This window comes from Eubalaena glacialis, chromosome 10, assembly GCF_028564815.1.
Source record: "Eubalaena glacialis isolate mEubGla1 chromosome 10, mEubGla1.1.hap2.+ XY, whole genome shotgun sequence".
Taxonomy (NCBI): Eukaryota; Metazoa; Chordata; class Mammalia; order Artiodactyla; family Balaenidae; genus Eubalaena; species Eubalaena glacialis.
Genome location: NC_083725.1, coordinates 70935148 through 70955405, shown reverse-complemented (window position 1 = coordinate 70955405; position 20258 = coordinate 70935148). Strand labels below are relative to the sequence as shown.

Genomic DNA, 20258 nt, shown 5'->3' with positions numbered 1-20258 from the left:
ACGTGCTTGGGGCTTGATGATCTCTAAGTATTTTTTCATCTCTAGAACTCTATGACTCTAGCCTTGTGTGACTACATCTTCAGATTTGTTTGTGAGTGAATTATGGTGGAGCGTACTGGCTTGGAAAGATGAATGGAGACATAAGTGACGAGAAAGCAGGAGGAGTCAGAATAGGCTTAGGAAGAAGAAAAAAATAACTAGAAAACTGGCTAAGAAAAGAGGAGGTCAATTCACCAGATACCTATCCATCTATACCTATACACAGTCAGAAACCCACACATCTTCTCTTAGGAGGATATGTGTATTGTACAGGGAGAGAAAGCAGGGGAACAAATGAAATTGCAGAGCACATATCTAAGAATGCAGCTGGCTGTGCTAGCCAGGTGGGCCAGGGGACAACAATGACAGAGGGACTGTAAGTGAGCCCTGGGGCTTTCAGGTGCTGGAAGGAAAAGTCTGATGAAAGCTATAGTCCCCAGGAACCTAGAAATAAAGTAGGAGATGAAGTTTGAATCCCAAAAGAATTTCATTAGGGCTACAGAACAAATGGTCCAACAGCTTTGTGTACACTGTATCGAAGGCTCACTTACTTGACTCTTCCATGTGTGAAAGAGAAGAAGAGTTCACGCCTACCTGTAAGAAAGGGCAGCAAGCCCATTTATGTTCGTATTTGAATGTATGTGTGTGGATGTGTGTCTATCCCTCAATCAAGCACCAGCTTCCTAACCAGAAACTGAAAAGGGTGGGAAAATGTTAAGTCCTTGCTCCACCATGGTACATACCTGGCTCAGCCCCGAGCTCACAGGGGCTGAGGGACCCACCACAGGGTCATCTAAGGTGTCCAGAGAGGAACACACCCACAGGAAGGCCAGGCCAAAGGACTGATGATGTGTGAAGGGTTGGGAGCAGGTCAGGTGAAGTCGATCCCATGACTCACCTGAGGCTGGAGCCAGGAAGTCATCTCAAGGAGAAAAGAGAAAGAAAATGAGGGAGAAAGGAAACGCATGAATGGGAGGGAGAGATGACGAGGTCAATACTGAGGAGAGGAAAGAAAGGACTGGGACTACATAGAGTAAACTCCACCCCAAGGAAGAATGGAGGCCATTCCTCCCCCAGGCCCGGGTGCTCAGGGTTTGGCAGTGCCACGCAGGCCAGTCACGGCCCTCTCAGACCCAGTGCCTTGCCTTCCTACCATCACTCCTCTGTCACGGTTCCACACTGTTCCCAGCGTGAGTGCTTCCTCAGTCTACACCTTGCCAGGGACCTTATCAATATCTGGTTTTAACAGGGGGTATCTGTAGGTTGGGGCTTGGGGTGACCACTTGCCCAGTGGATTAGCTGAGCTACATCTACCCTTCCTGGACCAAGAGATCTCAACCTCCCTCACAGCACTACACGCCCTACAGAATGGCTCACAGGATCACATACTGGTACTACAAACCCTTCTCATCTTCAATTCCCAGCACTCTCTAGTAGTACCTCATCTCTCCCACCTCGTATCCCACATCACTCCTCTTTCACAACATTACAAATGCCTCCAATTTAAACTCAGACAAATCCTTACTAGACTGTAAGTCCCTAGAGGCCAGGAATCAGATCTTATGTTTCTTGTGCCATGCCCAGTGAACACAGAGATCTGCATAGAACAGGACTCAAGAAACACTGTACACTACATAACTATAACCATCATATAGCCTTCCCACTTACAGAAACATTTATCCTTCTCTCACACTTATACACATTTATACAAACACACTAATCACAAATGTGGGTTCTACATCTGGCTTCATTGAATCACATGTTATGTGTAAATATAAATCATAGCTCATAAATGTCACCAACCGTCATGTATTGTCATCACAGGGAACTCACACACAGACATACCACACAGTGGTTCACTCATTCACTACACTATCCCTCCCACAGATGTAAGTAAGCCCCTGCATAGGCTCCCTCCCACAATATACACCTTCCAGCTTGTACAGCCCTCTATAGTCCTGCGTCTCTCTTTCTCATCATCACTCTCTCCCCTTCCTGCTTTTGCCCTCCTTACCATCTTTAAACATGCGGTTCCCTGAGCAGTTTTTTCCCTGCTTTGAATCAGCCAGGGACATTAGCATGGCTGCAGGGAGCAGGGTGACGAAAGGTCTGTCCAGGGACCAGGAAGAACGACCCACATCAATTTGCACGTCCACAGTTACCTGGGGACAAAAGGTTGTGAGAAAATTAAGGGTGATGGGATGACAGGGGATCCCCTGACTGCACACAAGGGAATTGGTGGGAAGAGGACACTCCTCCATTCTAGAGCTAGATGGAAGCCCAGAGAGGTCGAGCAACACGGTGAGCCAGTAACTGAAGTGGGACGAGACCTCAGCCCACTAAGTGAAGGCTCACCGTGTTCCTCCCAGCCAGAAACCTTCCCCTGACCCAAGAGACTCGCTGCTTCCCTGTCCTCTGGCTCTGGTGGGCAGTGCTAAACTCTGTCTCTCTTAAATCCTTGCTAGGGAGCCTGACATGTCTCTGTCCTAATGGAGCTGAGACCAATGGTCTTTGTCAATTCTCTATTCCAGAGAATTCTAAGGCCAACCTTCTCAACACATAAACTCCTATGGAGCCTTCCTGGATGAGCCTGCACAGTTCATCCCCAAGCAGCCTCCTGACACTGATATCTATTTATTTATTTTAAATTTAATTTTATTTTTTTACTGGCTGCGCCACAAGGCATGTGGGATCTCAGTTCCCCAACCAGGGATCGAACCCATGCCCCCTGCAGTGGAAGCATGGGGTCTTAACCACTGGACTGCCAGGGAAGTCCCCTGACACTGATAGTTAAAGGTATATACAGATTCTATTTGTTGACATTTTTATTTATGTTTGTTAATGTTCTAAGGCTTCACCAAGACCACTCAGATCAAAGCAAGGCAGGTATGTTGTGTAATTAAAGGAGTGGCATTCATAGGGTTTGCCAACACCACATACCTGCCCCAAGGGCAAGGGCCACATCTCCCCTTCACACCAGGTAGGGCTTGTTCCATGAAGGCTGCTCAAAAAGACTGAATTGAGACATGTTGCTGTAGCATTTGGAAGGGAATGGTACTCCTGTGTTCTCCCACAGAGATTCCTAGGCCCTGGAGAACTCACTCACCCACATCAACGTAGCCAATGGGCACTGCCCTCTCCACCTGTAGCTCTACTTTCAGTTGCCCACTCTTGTCCTGAGGGCAGCTGAGCCAAGGTCGCCTCTGACTGGCTGGGTTCAGCAAGTTCTCCATTGGATATTTGGGATCCTAAGTCAGAGAGAGGAGAAAATCAAGAACCTCACTGAGCCCAAGGAAAAAAGGATGCCCATGAGTGAGGGATCCCTACACTCCTAAACGTTTCCAGGATCCTAATGTGATAGAAAAGGCACTAGACAGGAGTCCATCTATCACATACCAAGGGATTTACAGACACTGTTTACTTCTCCTTCAATTTCTACACTACCTCATTTAATCCTCATAACAACTTTAGGTGGTTACTATTATTGCTTCTTAGTTAACAGATCAACAAACAGAAGCTTAGGTTCAGAAACTTACCCAAGGCCACAAGACCAAATAACCAACCAAAGTCGGAACTCCCAGGTGTCTGAATTCAGAGCTCTTAAGCACCACTGGTTGGTTCCAGACTGGTTCCAGAAGCCCCCTGTATGTCAAAATCCGTGGATGCTCAAGTCTCTTACATAAAATGGCTTAGTATTTGCATAAAACCTATGCACATCTTCCAATATACTTTAATCATCTCTAGATTACTTATAATACCTACTACAATGTAAATGCTATGTTGTAAATATAGCATAGTTGTAAATACGGTATAAACACTATGTAAATAGTTGCCAACATGCGGTAAATTCAAGTTTTGCCTTTTGGAACTTTCTGGAATTTTTTTTTCCCTTGAATATTTTTGATTTGTGGTTGGTTGAATCTGGGGATTTGGAACCCATACATTTGGAGGGCTGACTGTATTTCTTTTCATTTATAAGGTGCTTTCGCAGATATTTATCTTCCAAGTAACCCTATGAGATAAGAAAGGCAAAGATTTTTTACAACTGATGGTTAGAAAGTAATTTGTTCAAAGACAACAATATCGAAACTGAGATAAAAATTCCCAGTTCCAACCCAAAGTCAGGTGTTGTTTGGTGGAAAGCCCTGAGCAAACTACTTTCTCGCTCTGGATCTAAATTTCTTCATAATTAAAGGGGGGAGACTAGACTCATGGTTTTCAATCTTATTTTTTGTTTTAGCAGTAAAACCCTTCCTTTTAACTGAAATCTTACACTAAAGATTGTTTATTTTTTCAAAAATAAATATTTTCAATAATATTTTGAAAATAATTACTGACATTATTATCAAATAATTTAAAAATTTTTCAAAAATAAAAGCAGAGGGCTTCCCTGGTGGCGCAGTGGTTAAGAATCCGCCTGCCAATGCAGGGGACACAGGTTCAAGCCCTGGTCCGGGAAGATCCCACATGCTGCGAAGCAATGAAGCCCGTGCACCACAACTACTGAGCCTGCGCTCTAGAGCCCAAGAGCCACAACTACTGAAGCCCGTGCGCCTAGAGCCTGTGCTCCGCAACAAGAGAAGCCGCCGCAATGAGAAGCCCGCACACCCGAACGAAGAGTAGCCCCCGCTCACCACAACTAGAGAAAGCCCGTGCACAGCAACGAAGATCCGACGCAGCCAAAAATAAATAAATAAAATAAAAGCAGAGCTCTGGTTAAAGCACAGGTTGGGAGGCCTGGAGACATACCTGTGACCCCTCCCTTCAACTTCTGGAAATGGATCCCCAAGAGTATAGTTTGAAAACCACAATATTAGAAGATAGCTAATGTCCTCTAGCATTTTATAAGGCCGAGTCCATGAAGAAAACCATTTAGGCTGACCATGTAGGTAAGGAGGATAACAATAATTTTTATTTTACTTCACTTAGGAGTTGACATAGTAGTTCCTAAAGACTCTCTAAGGGTCTTTCTGAGATGTGTGGGGATGTTTTTGACAGTCATAATGACTAGGAAGCATTGTTGCCATTAGGGTCTGCAGGCCATGGATGCTAAATATCCCACCATGCATATGATATTGCTATAAAATGCAGACTTCTACCCAAAATGTCAACGGCACCCCTTGAGAAAGACTAGGGTAACAGAAGAGGAAGTGTGGGGAGAAGGGGGAGATGGATAGAGAGATGACAGTGGAGGAAAGGGTGGGATCAGTCCTGGGCCCAGGGCCCAGCATCTAGCACTAACCAGGATAATCGAGATTTCCTGAAAGTGGACTTTTAGGGAGGAGGCCGAGATCACCTTTGATGGTGGTGATGTTATTCTCATAGGTCACGGATGACCTTGAGTATCCTGCTCTCAATGACAGAGTGACTAAATTGCCCTTCTGGGGTCCCTGGTATAGACTTTGAGCCAATAGCTTTGCCAGCTGCCTCCAAACAAGGGTGGAATCCTGAGGTTGTTTCCTTCTTTCCCTTTAATTCCTGGGAACACTTCTTTTATGCATCCTGCATTGCTCTGGGAACAACCTAAAGGCAAGAGCTGTGTTTCACTCCTTTGACTTTGAACTCCCAAAGAAGGGACAATGTCTCTTCTGTTGGACTGGGAGTTTTCTGAAAGTGGAGCCAGGTCTCCTATTTTTTTTCAATCTTTTCAGTCACCAAGAAAAAAATCATGCCTGCTGATGAATATACCCGAGAGGAAAATGATACCACATGGCTAATCATCACAGGAGCCATGGTGGACCCAGCAGCTGTCCAAGTACAAGGCAAAATGCTTTCTCCTGAGATTTCTTCTGTCACCACTTTGGCGCTGCCTATGTTTTGGTCCCGTCAGCTTCCAGAAGAGAAGGAATCCTCATGTTACTCCTAAAGAAGAGAACAAAAGGAAAATAAACAAGCCGTGGCTCTTTCTCTGGTAATAGGAGTTATTTACATCAGTCAGTCACTATTTCTGATGACCATGATGGGGCTAGTGGGGTGGTGATCAGGGAGCAGATCTGGACCAGCTGATGAGATTCCAACAAACGCGAAACAACTGGAAGGTGATAGAGCAGCAAGTACAAGAAAAAAATATATTAACATGTTGATATTGCATTGATATGTAGATGAGCTCCCAAGAGCATGAACTGTGCCTTAAATCATTCATCTTTATATCCCTAGAGTCCAGCACATAGTAAAGATGTGCAACACATGTTCAACTAAATATGGGATACAAGTCTCTTGGTTTTTTTCTTCCCATAAAATGAATCTTCCTAAATTAGCTTTTCATTAAGTTACTCCTCTACTGCAAATTTTCAATGGCTTGGTGACATATGAAAATCCCTTGCTACATGGCAGGTACTTAATAAATATTAATTCAGCTTGGCCCCTCAAAGCATCTACAACATAGATCTGTCCATTTCCTGCTTCATCTCCTATTATTCCTTTCATCAGAGGATGTGTTTTACCCACCACTGTTTTGTTTATTTATTTAATCTTAAAAGTTCATGTGGGAATTTGTCTTTTGCTAAACTTTTTATGGAAAATTTAAAATATATGCAAAAACATATATATATTAGTATAATGAACTCTCATGCATCCATCACCTAGTTTCAACAATTCCTTGGGGTTTTAAAGCCGTCTGAATGTCTTTAGGTGGGATCTCTCTCCAAACATTTATACTGTGCCCTTTTCACTCATGTTTATTACTCACTTGGTCCCTGAAAATGAGTCCATGACCCCCGATATACTCCTGGCCATAATGGTCTTGTCTCCTTCCTGCCAAAAAAATTTTTTCCCACCTCCAAGACTTTGTTCATGCCATTGCCTCTGCTTGGCATACTCTTTCCCTCTCCCATTGTCAAATCTAACGCATCTTTGATGCTCAAATGTCACCTCTCCTCTGCTCAGCGCTCCAAGTGATAGCTCCATCCTCTCAATTCTGTATTACAATGATTTGCGTCTTTTGTCCCTTTACCAACTGTAAGCTCTTTGAGGACAGGTTTCATGTTTGATTTATTTCTGTATCCTCAGTGTAAGAGGGAGAAACACAGAATTCCAGATTAACAAATGTCCATAAATGACATTTATGAACATGAATGAATGACCATAAAAATTAAGCTCCAAAAGGTCAGCCATCTTGGAATGCTCAGAGTGAGGTAGACTGCTGTGACAGCAGTAACCAAAATCTGAGTGAACACCATCTAAAGGTCACAGGTTATATTCAAGATGGTGCCAAGGCTTCAAAGAGAGAAGATGGCAGGGTGAGTCCTGAGTCACCTCCTAGGCCTCTAGATGAATTAGAGCTGATTATTCCCACTATAGGAACTCACTGAACATTCAACAATTTTTCCTACTCTCTCCCAGATATTGGAGATACTCCACAATCTCTCATAACTAACGTACAGATGTCTGACTTAGCCAGCCCCAAAACTACACTCTAGGCTTGGGGACCCTGAAGCTGTCAATCTTGGATATTTCATTTAGTTAATATTTGGAGGAGGGGTGTCTAGTAGGTACCAGGCACTTTACTAAGTTACGTAGTGGTGAATAAGACATACACAATCTTTTTCATGAAGATGACTTCATGAAACTGCTTGTTGTTCTCCAAGGATTAAGTGCTTTCTGACCTCCCTGCCCTTGTATATGCTGTTGTTCTTGTGTTTTTTGGCAATAGCTTATTTACCCTGTGTGTCTCCCCGCTAAGTAGTGAGCTCTTTGAGGATATGGATTTTTGTCATGCTCATCATCTCCCACACCTCGGAGAGATGCTGGAACACAGTAGACATAAATAAATAGCCATTGAAAAGAGTATTTTAGGGGCTTCCCTGGCTCAGTGGTTAAGAATCCGCCTGCCAATGCAGAGGACATGGGTTCGAGCCCTGGTCCGGGAAGATCCCACATGCCACGGAGCAACTAAGCCCATGCACCACAACTACTGAGCCTGCGCTCTAGAGCCCACGAGCCACAACTACTGAGCCTGTGTGCCACAACTACTGAAGCCCGCGCGCCTAGAGCCCGTGCTCCACAACAAGAGAAGCCACCGCAGTGAGAAGCCTGCGCACAGCAACGAAGAGTAGTCCCCGCTCGCTGCAACTAGAGAAAGCCCACGCAGCAACGAAGACCCAATGCAGCCAAAAATAAATAAAATAAATTAAAAAAAAAAAAAGAAAAGAGTAGTTTATTAAGTCAACATAATTCTAATCAGAATTCCAGCAGAAGTTGCTGGCAATCACGACAAAGTCATCAACCAATAAAGGGCCACAAATTGCTAAGACAATTCTAAAAAGACAGATCAAAGAGGTGGAGACCAACTCTGAAAAGAATTACAAAGTCACAGTATTTCAACATATGGCCTATAGAAACAAGCAAATAGATTCCAGAAACAGACTCATATAAATGGGAATTTACAACCTGTTAAGTTGATTGTAAGATAGAGCACGATTTTGCCAGAAAAAGATGAAGTAATAAATGGTGTTCAGAAAACTGGTTCACACCTAGAGGGATGGGATAGGGAGGGTGGGAGGGAGGTTCAAGAGGGAGGGGATATGGGGATATATGTATACATATAGCTGATTCACTTTGCTATACAGCAGAAACTAACACAACATTGCAAAGCAGTTATACACCAATAAAGATGTAAAAAAAAAAAAAAAAAGAAAAAAGGAAAACCGGTTCACAATGTGAAGAAAAGTAAAAGCAGATCCCTACCTCATAACATATTTTTAAAATTTTACTCAAATGGATCAAAGATGGAAATATGAAAAATAAGGTAACACAAACAAGGTTAAAATACAAACGAATGACTGAAAGATATTTGTAACACATATAAACTTGGATAGTATTCAGAAGTACTTTTATTTTATTTTATTTTTGTAAAGAGGATTCGGGGACTTCCCTGGTGGCACAGTGGTTAAGAATCTGCCTTCCAATGCAGGGGACACAGGTTCCATCCCTGGTCAGGGAACTAGATCCCACATGCATGCTGCAACTAAGAGTTCACATGCCACAACTAAGGAGTCCGTGAGCTGCAAACAAGGAGCCTGCCTGCTGCAACTAAGACCCAGAGCAACCTAAGAAAATAAAAAATTTTTTAAATTAAAAAAAAATTAAAATAAAGAGGATTCAAAAAAATAATTTATGGGCTTCCCTGGTGGCGCAGTGGTTGAGGGTCTGCCTGCCAATGCAGGGGACACGGGTTCGAGCCCTGGTCTGGGAAGATCCCGCATGCCGCGGAGCGACTGGGCCCGTGAGCCACAATTACTGAGCCTGCGCGTCTGGAGCCTGTGCTCCGCAACAAGAGAGGCCGCGATGAAGAGTGGCCCCCGCTTGCCACAACTGGAGAAAGCCCTCGCACAGAGGCGAAGACCCAACACAGCCATAAATAAATAAAAATTAAAAAAAAAAATAATTTATGTAAATACAAAGGACAGTGCCTGACACTTAGTAAGCTCTAATAAATATCTGTGACTAACCTTACCTTATAGATAATATTATTAGGAATGCTTTGATAATATGGAATTAGCTGAGTTGAACTGGGGAAAGGAGTTGTGAGAATGTTCCCTGAAGCTCAAAAGTTGACAGTCCTGGTTAGGAGGCAGCGGGTTGGAAATGAGTTAGGAAGCTGTAAGTCGGGGTGCAGCATAGTGAATAAGGTGTACAGGACGAGGGTAAAGGTAGCAGCTGGGGACGCAGAGTGTGGGCATAGGAAAGAGTACGGAGCTGTGTGAAGTGGATCCTGAGGCGTGAGAGCCTACGAAGCAGTTTGGGGGCCGTGCAAGTCCCGCAAGGCTCTTCAGCTCTCAGCTTCGGGAGCCGAAGCCGCTACTTCCACGGCTCCTCGGAATGCGCTGTTCTGTCCACTTCCTTGATGGTCACCCTTCCTCCCTTTCGTCCATTCCCCTCCCCATCGACAACCCCAACGACCCTCACCGGGGATAATGGACCTCGAAGAGCCACCGCTGCCTCAGATCCTGGGCCACAAACCCATTCTCCCGCCAATTCTGCTCTCTGACCTCCGCCTTCTGACCCGAAGCGCCACTCTTCCGCCCCCCGAAGTCCGTGAATTCGTTCTGGGGCCTCAAGAAGCCGCTGTTTCCGGAAAATGACTCCCACCGAGGTAAGAAGGTATGTGCTATTGCCAGGAAAATACATTCGGGTGGTTTATGTATATTTCACTCGTTCCAATCTCCTCTAGAGAGAGCGGAATTTAAACTTCCGGGTCAGCTTCCATGCGTTCTAGGAAATGTAGTTCTTAGTCTCCACGCTTCAGTCCTGTTGCCCAGAGTGAGGGAGCGTCGCGAAAGTAGACGGTTTAGGGACCCTTCTCTTTGGCTCTCCAAAGGGGGAAATTGGTGAAATATTTGCACTGAAAATAATACAAGGCCGATTTCTCATTTTCCAAGAACGCTCCCCCGCGGAATGTTAGAAGCGTACGGAATCCGTCCCTCCTTGACCTTTAAGTGGGTAGCAGGTAGATGGTCTCTTAGTTCGCCTCAGGTCTCCGCCTATCTTGGTGTCCCGCCCCCTCTGCCGGAGCCCGCACCGCCGATTGGCTAGGAGCACTTGAGCGGCGGAAGCAGCTGGCTCGCGCGGGGCCTGCGGGGAGGGGGAGAGCTGTGAAGATGGCGGCGGTGGTGGAGGTGGAGGTTGGAGCAGGTGCTGCCGGGGAACGGGAGTTGGATGAGGTAAGAAGTGTTGAGAGTCGAGGAGAGGAGAGACCCAACCTGAAACTGAAGGGAGGGGAGGAGAGGTATCGGAAGTGGGGGTCCTAGGAGAGATGGAATCCTGAGAGGGAAGGAGCCAACGGGGGACGGGTGCGGGGAGGAGGAAATCTGAGGTACCCTGGACTCCAGGACTCAGGGACTGGGAGGCGGTCGTGGGGCAGAAGACTTGCAGTAACCTCAAGGGTGGAGATGGAGGACAGGGAGAGAAGCCAGAGGGGTTGGGGTGTTAAGATTTGGGATTATTAGGTGGGGGTCCTGGGAGGATTAGAGGGCCTCCAGGTAGCTTGAGTTGGAGGGGCGTGGGCTCCTGCAAGGGAAAGCCGGGTTTTACTGAGGGAAGAGACTGTCTAGGTTTGCAGTGGGGCTGGGGACGCGGACCGCGGAAGAGTGCTATCTACTAGTATTAGAGCTTCGGGTTATGTTTACGTAAGAGCTCTTTACATTCTAGAACTTTGTACATAATGTGGGCTCAGTAAAGTTTTAGTCATCGAATGATAGAACGAATGGATGAATGGACAACTGTATACCGGAATTCATCCATTCACTCACTTAACAAACATCAAGTATCCCCTTTGTGCCGAGTCCTGGGCTAAGTGCTAGGGACCTTCCCATTGAAGAGCCCACAGTATGGTGGTGGGAGACGCACAAGAAGACTAGTCATTGCATCGGAGGTATAATGGTGGCACTGAGAAGAGGGGACCAATTCAGTTTGGGCTAGGGAAGCCTTCCCAGAGGAGATGAGTCTTAACGGATAAGTGATTCTCTCTCCCTCTCTCTCTTTCTCTCTCTCTCCCCACCTCCTTCAACCTCTCCCTCCCCCTCCCCTCTCCTCCCCTCCCACCCTCCTCCCTCCTTCCCTCCTTCTAGACTTAGAAGTTCTTTGAGAGTGAGCTCTTGAGGGTATATGTCCCCTTTACCTACATAACAGGCATTTAACAACTGGTGTATTCAATTACCAGTGGTCCTTGAAGGGAATCACTAGGAGGAAGGAGACATTGAGTTTGAAGGAATGAAGGGACAGCGCTGAGAAGCAGAGAGAGAAGGTGAGAAAGGAAAGGGAAAAGATTCGGAGGCCAAAGGCACATTCATGGCTAGGGGTGCTTGTGGTTTTGCCCATGACAGCATATGGACAGCAGGGAGAAATAGGAAAAAGGGGATTGATTGTTGGGGATGGAACCAGTGGGATCTCTGAGGGATCAGAATCTTAGAGGCCCTGGCTGTGTGTTGGGGGTGAGGATTGGGGATGAGGCCCAGAGAAAGGGAGTAGAAGTGGACTTGAGAAGCAAAGACTGTTGTTTGGTGGTGGGATGACTTGGAGGTTTTGGTTTACCTGTTTGGGAACATTAAGGTGGAGGGGAGGAGACTGAGAAACTGGCAGGTGGTCAGAGCAGGGAGAGATTTTTAAAGAAACATTTTAGACCCATATCTTTCAGTCACTAAAGACTAGGGATGTTTGGATACCCACTCGGTTGGTGAGGTGGGGTAGTCGTGGAAATGACTTCCAAGACCCCTTTCAGCTTTAAGTTTCTGTGATTATGGTTGGTTGTAGTTCAATGAGATATATTTGAAAGTGCCTTGAAAAAGTAAGTACTGTATTTAAGTTATTATACATGGTTTGTTAGTCATGGGCTCTCCTTTGAGGGGGGCCAGATTTCAGTTACATATATCAGGGTTCATTGAGATAAAGAGCAAAAGTTTTGGCAAAGGAGAAAATAACTGAAAGTTTTGATGTTAGACGTTTTTGATTTTTGCTTCTTAGCTTTTCTTCCCTTATTGTTTTAAGAACTTGAGAGCTTCTAGTATCATAATTATACTTCCAGAGAGTCATGTCTAGAGGTCAATTTTATATGTAACCACTAGCATTCATCCCAGAAACTTCTGTTCCTTGTTTCATTTACTGAGAAATAATATAATCTGTTGTCTGGAAATTCTGTGTGGATGGTTCTATCCTTTTCCTTGTGTGTTTAAAAAAGTAGCTCTGAGAAGCAGGAACAGACATCCCTTCAAGCTCAAAAAAAAGGAGGGGTGGGCAGGGGTATGGTCTGGCAGACCTTAGTTTGTGAGTTTGATACTTCTATCTCCCCAGCTGTTTCTTAGTAGCCTTAACTAGTGAAGGAGAAGGTGAAATCCATCCTTTAATTTGTAATTATGGGGGTCTACTGTGTTTTATGCACTGGGAATCCAAAAATGAGTAAGACAGGATCTTTACCAATTTATAGTGTAGAGAAGAGACATGCAAATGGCCCACTGCAATACTAGATAATTGCTGTAATGGAAGTGTGTAACAGATTCAGTGGGGCACAAGAGACAAGCACTCAAGTCTGCTAGGGGATTCAGTGAAGTCTTTATGATGGAGATGGGTTTGAGCTGAAAAATTAAAGGTTAGGTTTATAAAGAAGCATATGGCATCAGAGTTGCTCTCCTATAGTACCTTCTGCTTGGTAGAGAGACTATTGTGGAGCTCAGATTATAAAAGAGTAATGGATAGCCTAGCTAAGATGCAGTAGGTACTCCTTGCCACTTCTTTGGAAAGATTGCATGCTCTGATTTGTTCTTTAGGATATCGGGCCTATGTTTTCCAATATCAGATGCCGTTAGCATGATAAGTAGTCTGGAATAGCAGCCATCAGTTTATTTATGTTCCTTTCCTTTTCTTTTGTCCGTTTCATTATTTCTATAGTATTTAGTTAAGGTAATTTAGGCTTTGCTCACTGCTTCTCCTGTTTTTGAGAGGTGAATAGAAAAGAGGGCTTAGGAAAAGAGCTACCAATAGAAAAGGCTGCTGTTTATTGAGCCCTTACCATAAACCAGCCCCTGTTTAAAGCCTACATTATCTCATTACTAACAGCAGCCCTGTGAATTAGTTGGTGTTTACCGCATTTTATAAATGAGACTGAGGCAAGAGAGGTTAAGTAGCATTCCTAGGATTCCACAGTTTGTGAGGGGAAGTGCAGATTCCATCCCAGGTCTGCCTGTGCTATACTGAACTAAGTTTTACACTGCCATGCTATACTGAACGCCTCGGTTCCATTTCTCACGCCAGACTCATCTTACCAAAGTAAACTACCCTTTTCTTAATATACAAAAGTCCCATCTCCAAAATGTGAAGCAGCATTTCATTCCTGAGAGATTCAAAGTGGAGGTTAACTAAAGGAATATTGGTTTTTCTATACAGGTCCTTTAATTTACCTATAACTTGATTTTGCTGAACCCCTGGTCACGGGGAGTGATGAGCCCAGTGGCAATTAGGGAGATGAGAGATTGGTCTAGCCAGCTCAGGCTAGGGCTAGGTATTAAACGCTATGATGACTGGCTAAGTTTTTCAACTTGCTAAACCACAGGGTGCTTGAGAATGTTAGGGAGGATAAAGCATGGGTACCAGCTTGGAGGCCCAGAAGCAGACCTATTCCTGGAGCCAGTGAGTTCCTTCTTGAAGGGGGAGCTGGCCAACCATGAGAAGAATTGGAGGCATCATCTTGGCACAGAAAGTTGATTTGGGACCTAAAGTGAAAAAGCACTTCTACATCCAATCAGGGCCAGCCTGCCTGCCTGGCTAGTGCCTGTGAATTCCAAATGTGTCTACTCCCAGTAGTTGTTCATCTGCCAAAATGATGTGATATCATGCAGATTAGTGAGTAGTTTCCAGCTCAAGTTCAAAGCAGGTATCTCACCCGACAGCTAACTTGAGCTATTACTGCCTTTAGTGCGTAATTTGCCTCTTCTGGGCCTTGTTTTAGTCTTGTTAAAAGAGGAGATTGAACTAGATTGGTGGTTTTTAAACCTTTAGTCGTGAAACCCTTTATTCAAAAAAAAAAAAATCTCACTTTGAAGACTTGTGGTCCTTGAAGGGACTCAGAACCCCTTGAGTATCTCAAGCCACACTTTGAAAATCAGGGAGCTTTCTCTTACTGCCAACTGATTGGGTGACCCTACTTTATGTTCCTTCAGCCCCCCTGTACTTCCTCTAACCCAGCTCTAGCAAGCATTATTTTAACTGTCTGTCTTCCCCACTAGACTCTTAGCTACATGAGAGCGGAGCCCAAGTCTGTCTTGCTCATTGTTGCAGTCCCTTCACTCAGTATGGTGCCTGGCATAAAGGTGATTATTATTTTTGAGTAGTGGTAATAAGCTCCTCTCCTTAGTAGTATGTGCTTTTTTTTTTTTTTAAACTTTATTTCCTTTTTTTTTTTTTTTAATTATTTATTTATTTATTTCTGGCTGTGTTGGGTCCCTGCCTCTGCGCAAGGGCTCTCTCTGGTCGCGGCAAGCGGGGGCCACTCCTCATTGCGGTGCGCGGGCCACTCCTCATTGCGGTGCGCGGGCCTCTCACTACCTCGGCCTCTCCCGTTGCGGAGAACAGGCTCCAGACGCGCAGGCTCAGCAATTGTGGCTCACGGGTCCAGTTGCTCCGCGGCATGTGGGATCCTCTCAGACCAGGGCTCGAACCCGTGTGCCCTGCATTGGCAGGCGGACTCTCAACCACTGCGCCACCACGGAAGCCCAGTATGTGCTTTTTTATTGAATGTTTACAGCATCCCTATGAGATTTGAACTATTGGACTAAGTCATGACTAAAGCTCTAACATACTGTGTACCATGTTTCTTATTACCGCCAGGTCTTTGTTCATGCTGTCCTGTCTTCCTAGAGTACCTTTCCTTTCCCCCGTGTCTTTCCAAATCCCACCTGTACTTTAAGGTTCTAGCCCAAGGCTCTCTTGCTTTGTAGAACTATTCTGATTTACAATGATATCTTCTTTCCTTGTGTTTCATAGTTTTCTCTGTGTTCATTTATCAATTCATCAAACTTTTTGGAAGCACCTTCTGTGTGCTAGGTACTGTGCTATGCTTGATCATACCAAGATGGATAATGTGTGATAACTGCCTTCAAGGAGTTCACAGACTAGCCTGGGTGGAGAGAGAGTGATAAATAAGTACAAAAATGTGTCACAGGTGCTGTATCAGTGGAATATGTGTGGTGGGTACATCAAGGAGGAAGTAGCAGTCTATGTTATATCTTCTCTTCTCAGGGAGGCTGTAGAAGTTCCCATCCCTTGCTTCTTCAAAGTAGTAATCTTGGACTGTTTTGTTTTGTTTTTTGTTTTTCCTCCTGTGGGTCTCTCCCTGTAGACATTTGATAAATGTTCCTTGTTTCCAGGGATTTTTTTCTCTAGGAATTCTTGGTTAAAGCCAAGATCTTATTGGGGGATTGACGCATGTGTGACTGAAGTTTAATCTTGGACATCTGACCATATATCTTTGGATTTTTTTTTTTTTTTTAAGACGTGTAAAATGAGTAGTAGCATAATGTAGTGGGGGAAAAAACTAGAGTAGTAAACAATAGACCTAGATTCTAGACTAGAAATAGCAGATTTTGTTTTATCGCAGAGACAGCCAAATGATAACAGATGCTTAGAAGGTTGTATTGAGAAGGATTCTGAGGCCAGGGCTCAGCAGGAGAGTGCTAAAGGTGAAATGATATAGAGTACTTACTCTGTGCCAGGTCCTGGTGCCAAGTATTTTATATGCATTATCTAATTTCATACCACAACCTTACAAGGTAGGTATTATGGTTTTGTTCATTCTGCAGATATGGAAACTGAGGCATAGAGAGTTTAAGTAACTTGCCCACTGTCACATAGCTAGGTAAGTGACAGAGGTAGGGTTCAAATCCAAGATGACTCCTACATCTGTGCTTTTAACCACTCTGGGCAGTGTGAGTACTGTATGCTTCCCATACTGTCTTATGTTAGACATTTCTACTATATAAGTGTAGGACTTCATTTACAGAGGTGATTTGACTGGGGTAACGCTATTTGTCAGTCTCTCCCATGAGACTGAGTTCTCCTTGAAAGCCCTATCTATCCTTATATCCCTGGTGCCTGGCATAGAGTATGATTTAATAAATGTTTGAAGATGCCAACTCATGAAAGATTCCATACCTTAATTCTTCATCTGTGAAATGATAGATTTGGACTAGATGACCTTCTAGAGGTTTCCCGCAGCTTTGAAAGTCTTGGATCCCAGGATTTTACTGTGCCTTGTGTTTCCTACAATTTCTATTGGGTACTCGGTAGATACTAGGGAATGACCAAATGAGGGTATAATTATTATTAATAATCTGTGCAAATAATCTTGGGATGAGAGAAGAAAAAAATGGTGATAGGGAAGTTATACACAAAAAGGCCTACATGTAACCTCCAATTCCGTAACCTTTGTCTTTTTGTGCAGTCAGAATCTCATACTCTGGCAGACACCCTATTTGCAGACAGTCTTTCCTTCCCATTTGGCTTCCCATTATAAACCTCCCATCCCCAGCTCTTTTTTTTTGGCTGTGCCACAGACCATATGGGATCTTAGTTCCCCGGACCAGGGATCGAACCCATGTACCCTGCACTGGAAGCGTGGAGTCTTAACTACCGGACCGCCAGAGGAGTCCCTCACTCTTACTTTTTGCAGTCATTTGTTTGGTTAACCCGTTACTTAATAACTCATCTACTTCCAGAAGGAATTTAAGGTGTCCTCCGGTCAATAAAGGAGGGTAGGAGAGAGGAAGAAAAAACGAAGAGGAATGTTCTAACTTCTTGAGTGCAGGGACTATCTTTCTCATCTCTCTACATTCCTCAGTTCTTGGCGCATAGCAGACATTTGTTGAATAAATGAGAATGTTTGTAGATATGGATTCTACTCAGGTTTAAGGAAGTGTTGACTAAATTGCAAAGGTTAACTGATGCACTCTGTTCCGGCAATAACACAGTAGTGCCTGACAGTACTATTTGCTTATAAACTGCTTATGAAGCATTTTCGTTTTTAATTAGTGCCATATTGCTCCTTACCAGTGAGTCATAGGCACAGTATCTGAGGACCTGCTTTCCGCCCCAACAGCGCTCTGTATAGACATCTATCAACACTTACCATGTTGTTTTGTTTGTCTCCCCCACCGCACAGTGAACTCCTTGAGGGGACAGAACCATACCATTTTTCATCTCTGTGTTCCCAGCACCTAACCTCTCTCAGTGGCTAGCACAGAGTAGATATTCAGATGCTTATTGAACTTGAATCTTTTTTTTAAAAATAAATTTGTTTTATTTAATTATTTTTTGGCTGCGTTGGGTCTTCGTTGCTGCGCGTGGGTTTTCTCTAGTTGTGACGAGCGGGGGCTGCTCTTCGTTGCCATGTGCAGGCTTCTCATTGCAGTGGCTTCTCTTGTTGCGGAGCACGAGCTCTAGGCGCGCGGGCTTCAGTAATTGTGGCACTCAGGCTCAGTAGTTGTGGCTTGCGGGCTCTAGAGCACAGGCTGAGTAGTTGTGGCACACGGGCTTAGTTGCTCCATGGCATGTGGGATCTTCCCGGACCAGGGATCGAACCCGTGTCCCCTGCCTTGGCAGGCGGATTCTTAAGCACTGCACCACCAGGGAAGCCCTGAACTTGAATCTTAAATCTAGTCCATCCACCCATGTTGAACACTCCCAGCAAGTGATCACCTCGTCTGTGTTTAAATCCCTTTAATGATAGGGAGCTTATCATTCTATGGTCAGCCTGTTCCCTCTTTGAATTCCCCTGTTGCAATATTCTTCATACTGGGCTAGAATTCTTATTTCTGTAGCTTCATCTTTTTAGCCCTCCTTTTCCAGATCCTGCTTCTTTGCATCTTTGACCCATGGAGGCACATGCACTGACAGAGAATGCCTCTGAGGAGTTTAGTCTCAGTCCACTTGGGGCTATTTGGCCTAAAAGCTTACTCCGTGAAAGCCAACCCAGGATAATCCATCCAGCGTCATTCCTCTTCTCTATTTTATTTTTGTGTTTTCCCTTCTTGAAGTCATTTGTTATCTCTCTGCTCCTCAGAGGAAAATCTGTAGGTAAACATAAACTCATTAGTTCCCTCTAAAGTGCAGCTTTCCCAGGAGGATGCTGAGTTATGACCATGGGGCTTTTGGCCCTGAGCAACTAGGGAGAACCAGTGGGGAAAGGGGAAGCTGGAGGCAGAGAGCGTAGCCCTGCCAAGGTTTGTGTTCCCTCTGCCCTCCTTCCCCCTTCCCAATAGGATATTCTCAATAACTGAATGTGTCTGTTACTAAGGAGATCTCCAGTGGCATTTTATTCCCCATTGCCCATAGGATTGAACCTAACCTCTTCTTGAGCCTGTCATTTAGCGCCTTGCGGAAGCAGACTTTTCTCCTTCTATTCTAATGATAACAAATAATAGCTAACTTTTTTAGTGCATACTGGTATAATGCCAGGCATTATACCAAGCATTTTACATACATTAACTCTTTTAATTATATTTTAATACTATTATTGTCTTCACCTTCCGGATGAGTGAAAACTGAGGCACTGCCAAGTAATTTATTAAGGTTGGATAGCTTGTAAGTAGACTTGGGATTTGAACCTGGTGATGTGACTCCATGATATCTATTGCTGGTGTACTCTATAACATGGATTTACTGTTTTCAAAATTCACCATATATTTATTGAGCATTTAATTTTGCCAGATACTTTATTTGGTCTTGGGAATTCATAAATGGTTAAAGAGACTATCTGTGCTCCAAAAGAGTTTATGGTCTAGTGGGGAGAGGGACCCATCAAGTGATAATGACGATGTAGTGTGATGAGTAGAGCTATATACAGGTATCACAGGTGCATGGGAGGAGTGTGAAAGTGTATTTGGGAGAGTTAGGGGAGACTTCAGAGATGATATGTCATTGGGCTGATTCTTAAAGGAGGGGTAAAGTTTATCATATGGCTAGGAGGCCAGTTTACGCCAAGCTAAAAGCACATATATGAAGGAGTGGAAGCATGATATCTTTAAGCATACTATTAAACATACTATTCTCCACTAATAAAACATTTAGTGATACCTGCTTGCTTTGTGCAAGCTACCATGTTAGGTACTTAGGTTGAGAGGAAAGACGCTAATTCATGTTCCATACCTTCAAGGAGCTTACACAGTTCAGTTAGAAAAATAGTACATGTAGTCCAGTTGGAAAGGCTATAATTATAAAATAAGCTCTAAATACCATAGCAATTGAAAAAAAAAAAGTGCTATTTGGGAAGTAAATCTCATTGGAGGGGTTAGGGAAGACTTCATGGAGAAGGAGCCACCCGATGATTTAAATTTCACCATAGAGAGCATCAGGAATAAAGGCCCCAAGTAAATGTGAGAAAGAAGGATGCGTTTGGGGAATCAGCAAGTAAGAGAGGATTAAGTACTAAATCTAGAAACATGGGTTGGAGCCAATATGAGGTTGACTTTATTTTATTTTAAATATTTATTTATTTATTTTATTTTTTTTTGGCTGCGTTGGGTCTTAGTTGCGGCACGCGGAATCTTTCGTTGCGGAGCATGGGCTCCAGAGCATGTGGGCTCTGTAGTTGCGGCACGTGGGCTCTCGAGTTATGCTGCATCCTGCAGCACGTGGGATCTTAGTTCCCTGACCAGGGATGGAACTGGCGTCCCCTGCATTACAAGATGGATTCTTTTTTTTTTTTTTTTTTTTGGGTTCTTTTCAGTTTATTGCAT

General features: G+C 44.2%; 2 protein-coding genes across 2 annotated transcripts in view; one reads left to right on the top strand and one right to left on the bottom strand.

The window, feature by feature from the left end:
- XNDC1N (XRCC1 N-terminal domain containing 1, N-terminal like) overlaps positions 1-10199 on the bottom strand; it is a 37960-nt gene extending 27761 nt beyond the window's left edge. Inside the window, 5 exon segments of the mRNA XM_061202904.1 lie at positions 783-961; positions 2054-2201; positions 3138-3287; positions 5728-5901; positions 9946-10199. Coding sequence (XP_061058887.1) covers positions 783-961; positions 2054-2201; positions 3138-3287; positions 5728-5772 — 522 coding nt within the window. The 5' untranslated portion in view covers positions 5773-5901; positions 9946-10199.
- Positions 10200-10626: 427 nt separating this feature from the next.
- RNF121 (ring finger protein 121) overlaps positions 10627-20258 on the top strand; it is an 83566-nt gene continuing 73934 nt past the window's right edge. The window contains exon 1 of the mRNA XM_061201330.1: positions 10627-10700. Within this exon, the coding sequence (XP_061057313.1) occupies positions 10638-10700 (63 nt within the window). The 5' untranslated portion in view covers positions 10627-10637. The remainder of the gene's footprint in view (positions 10701-20258) is intronic.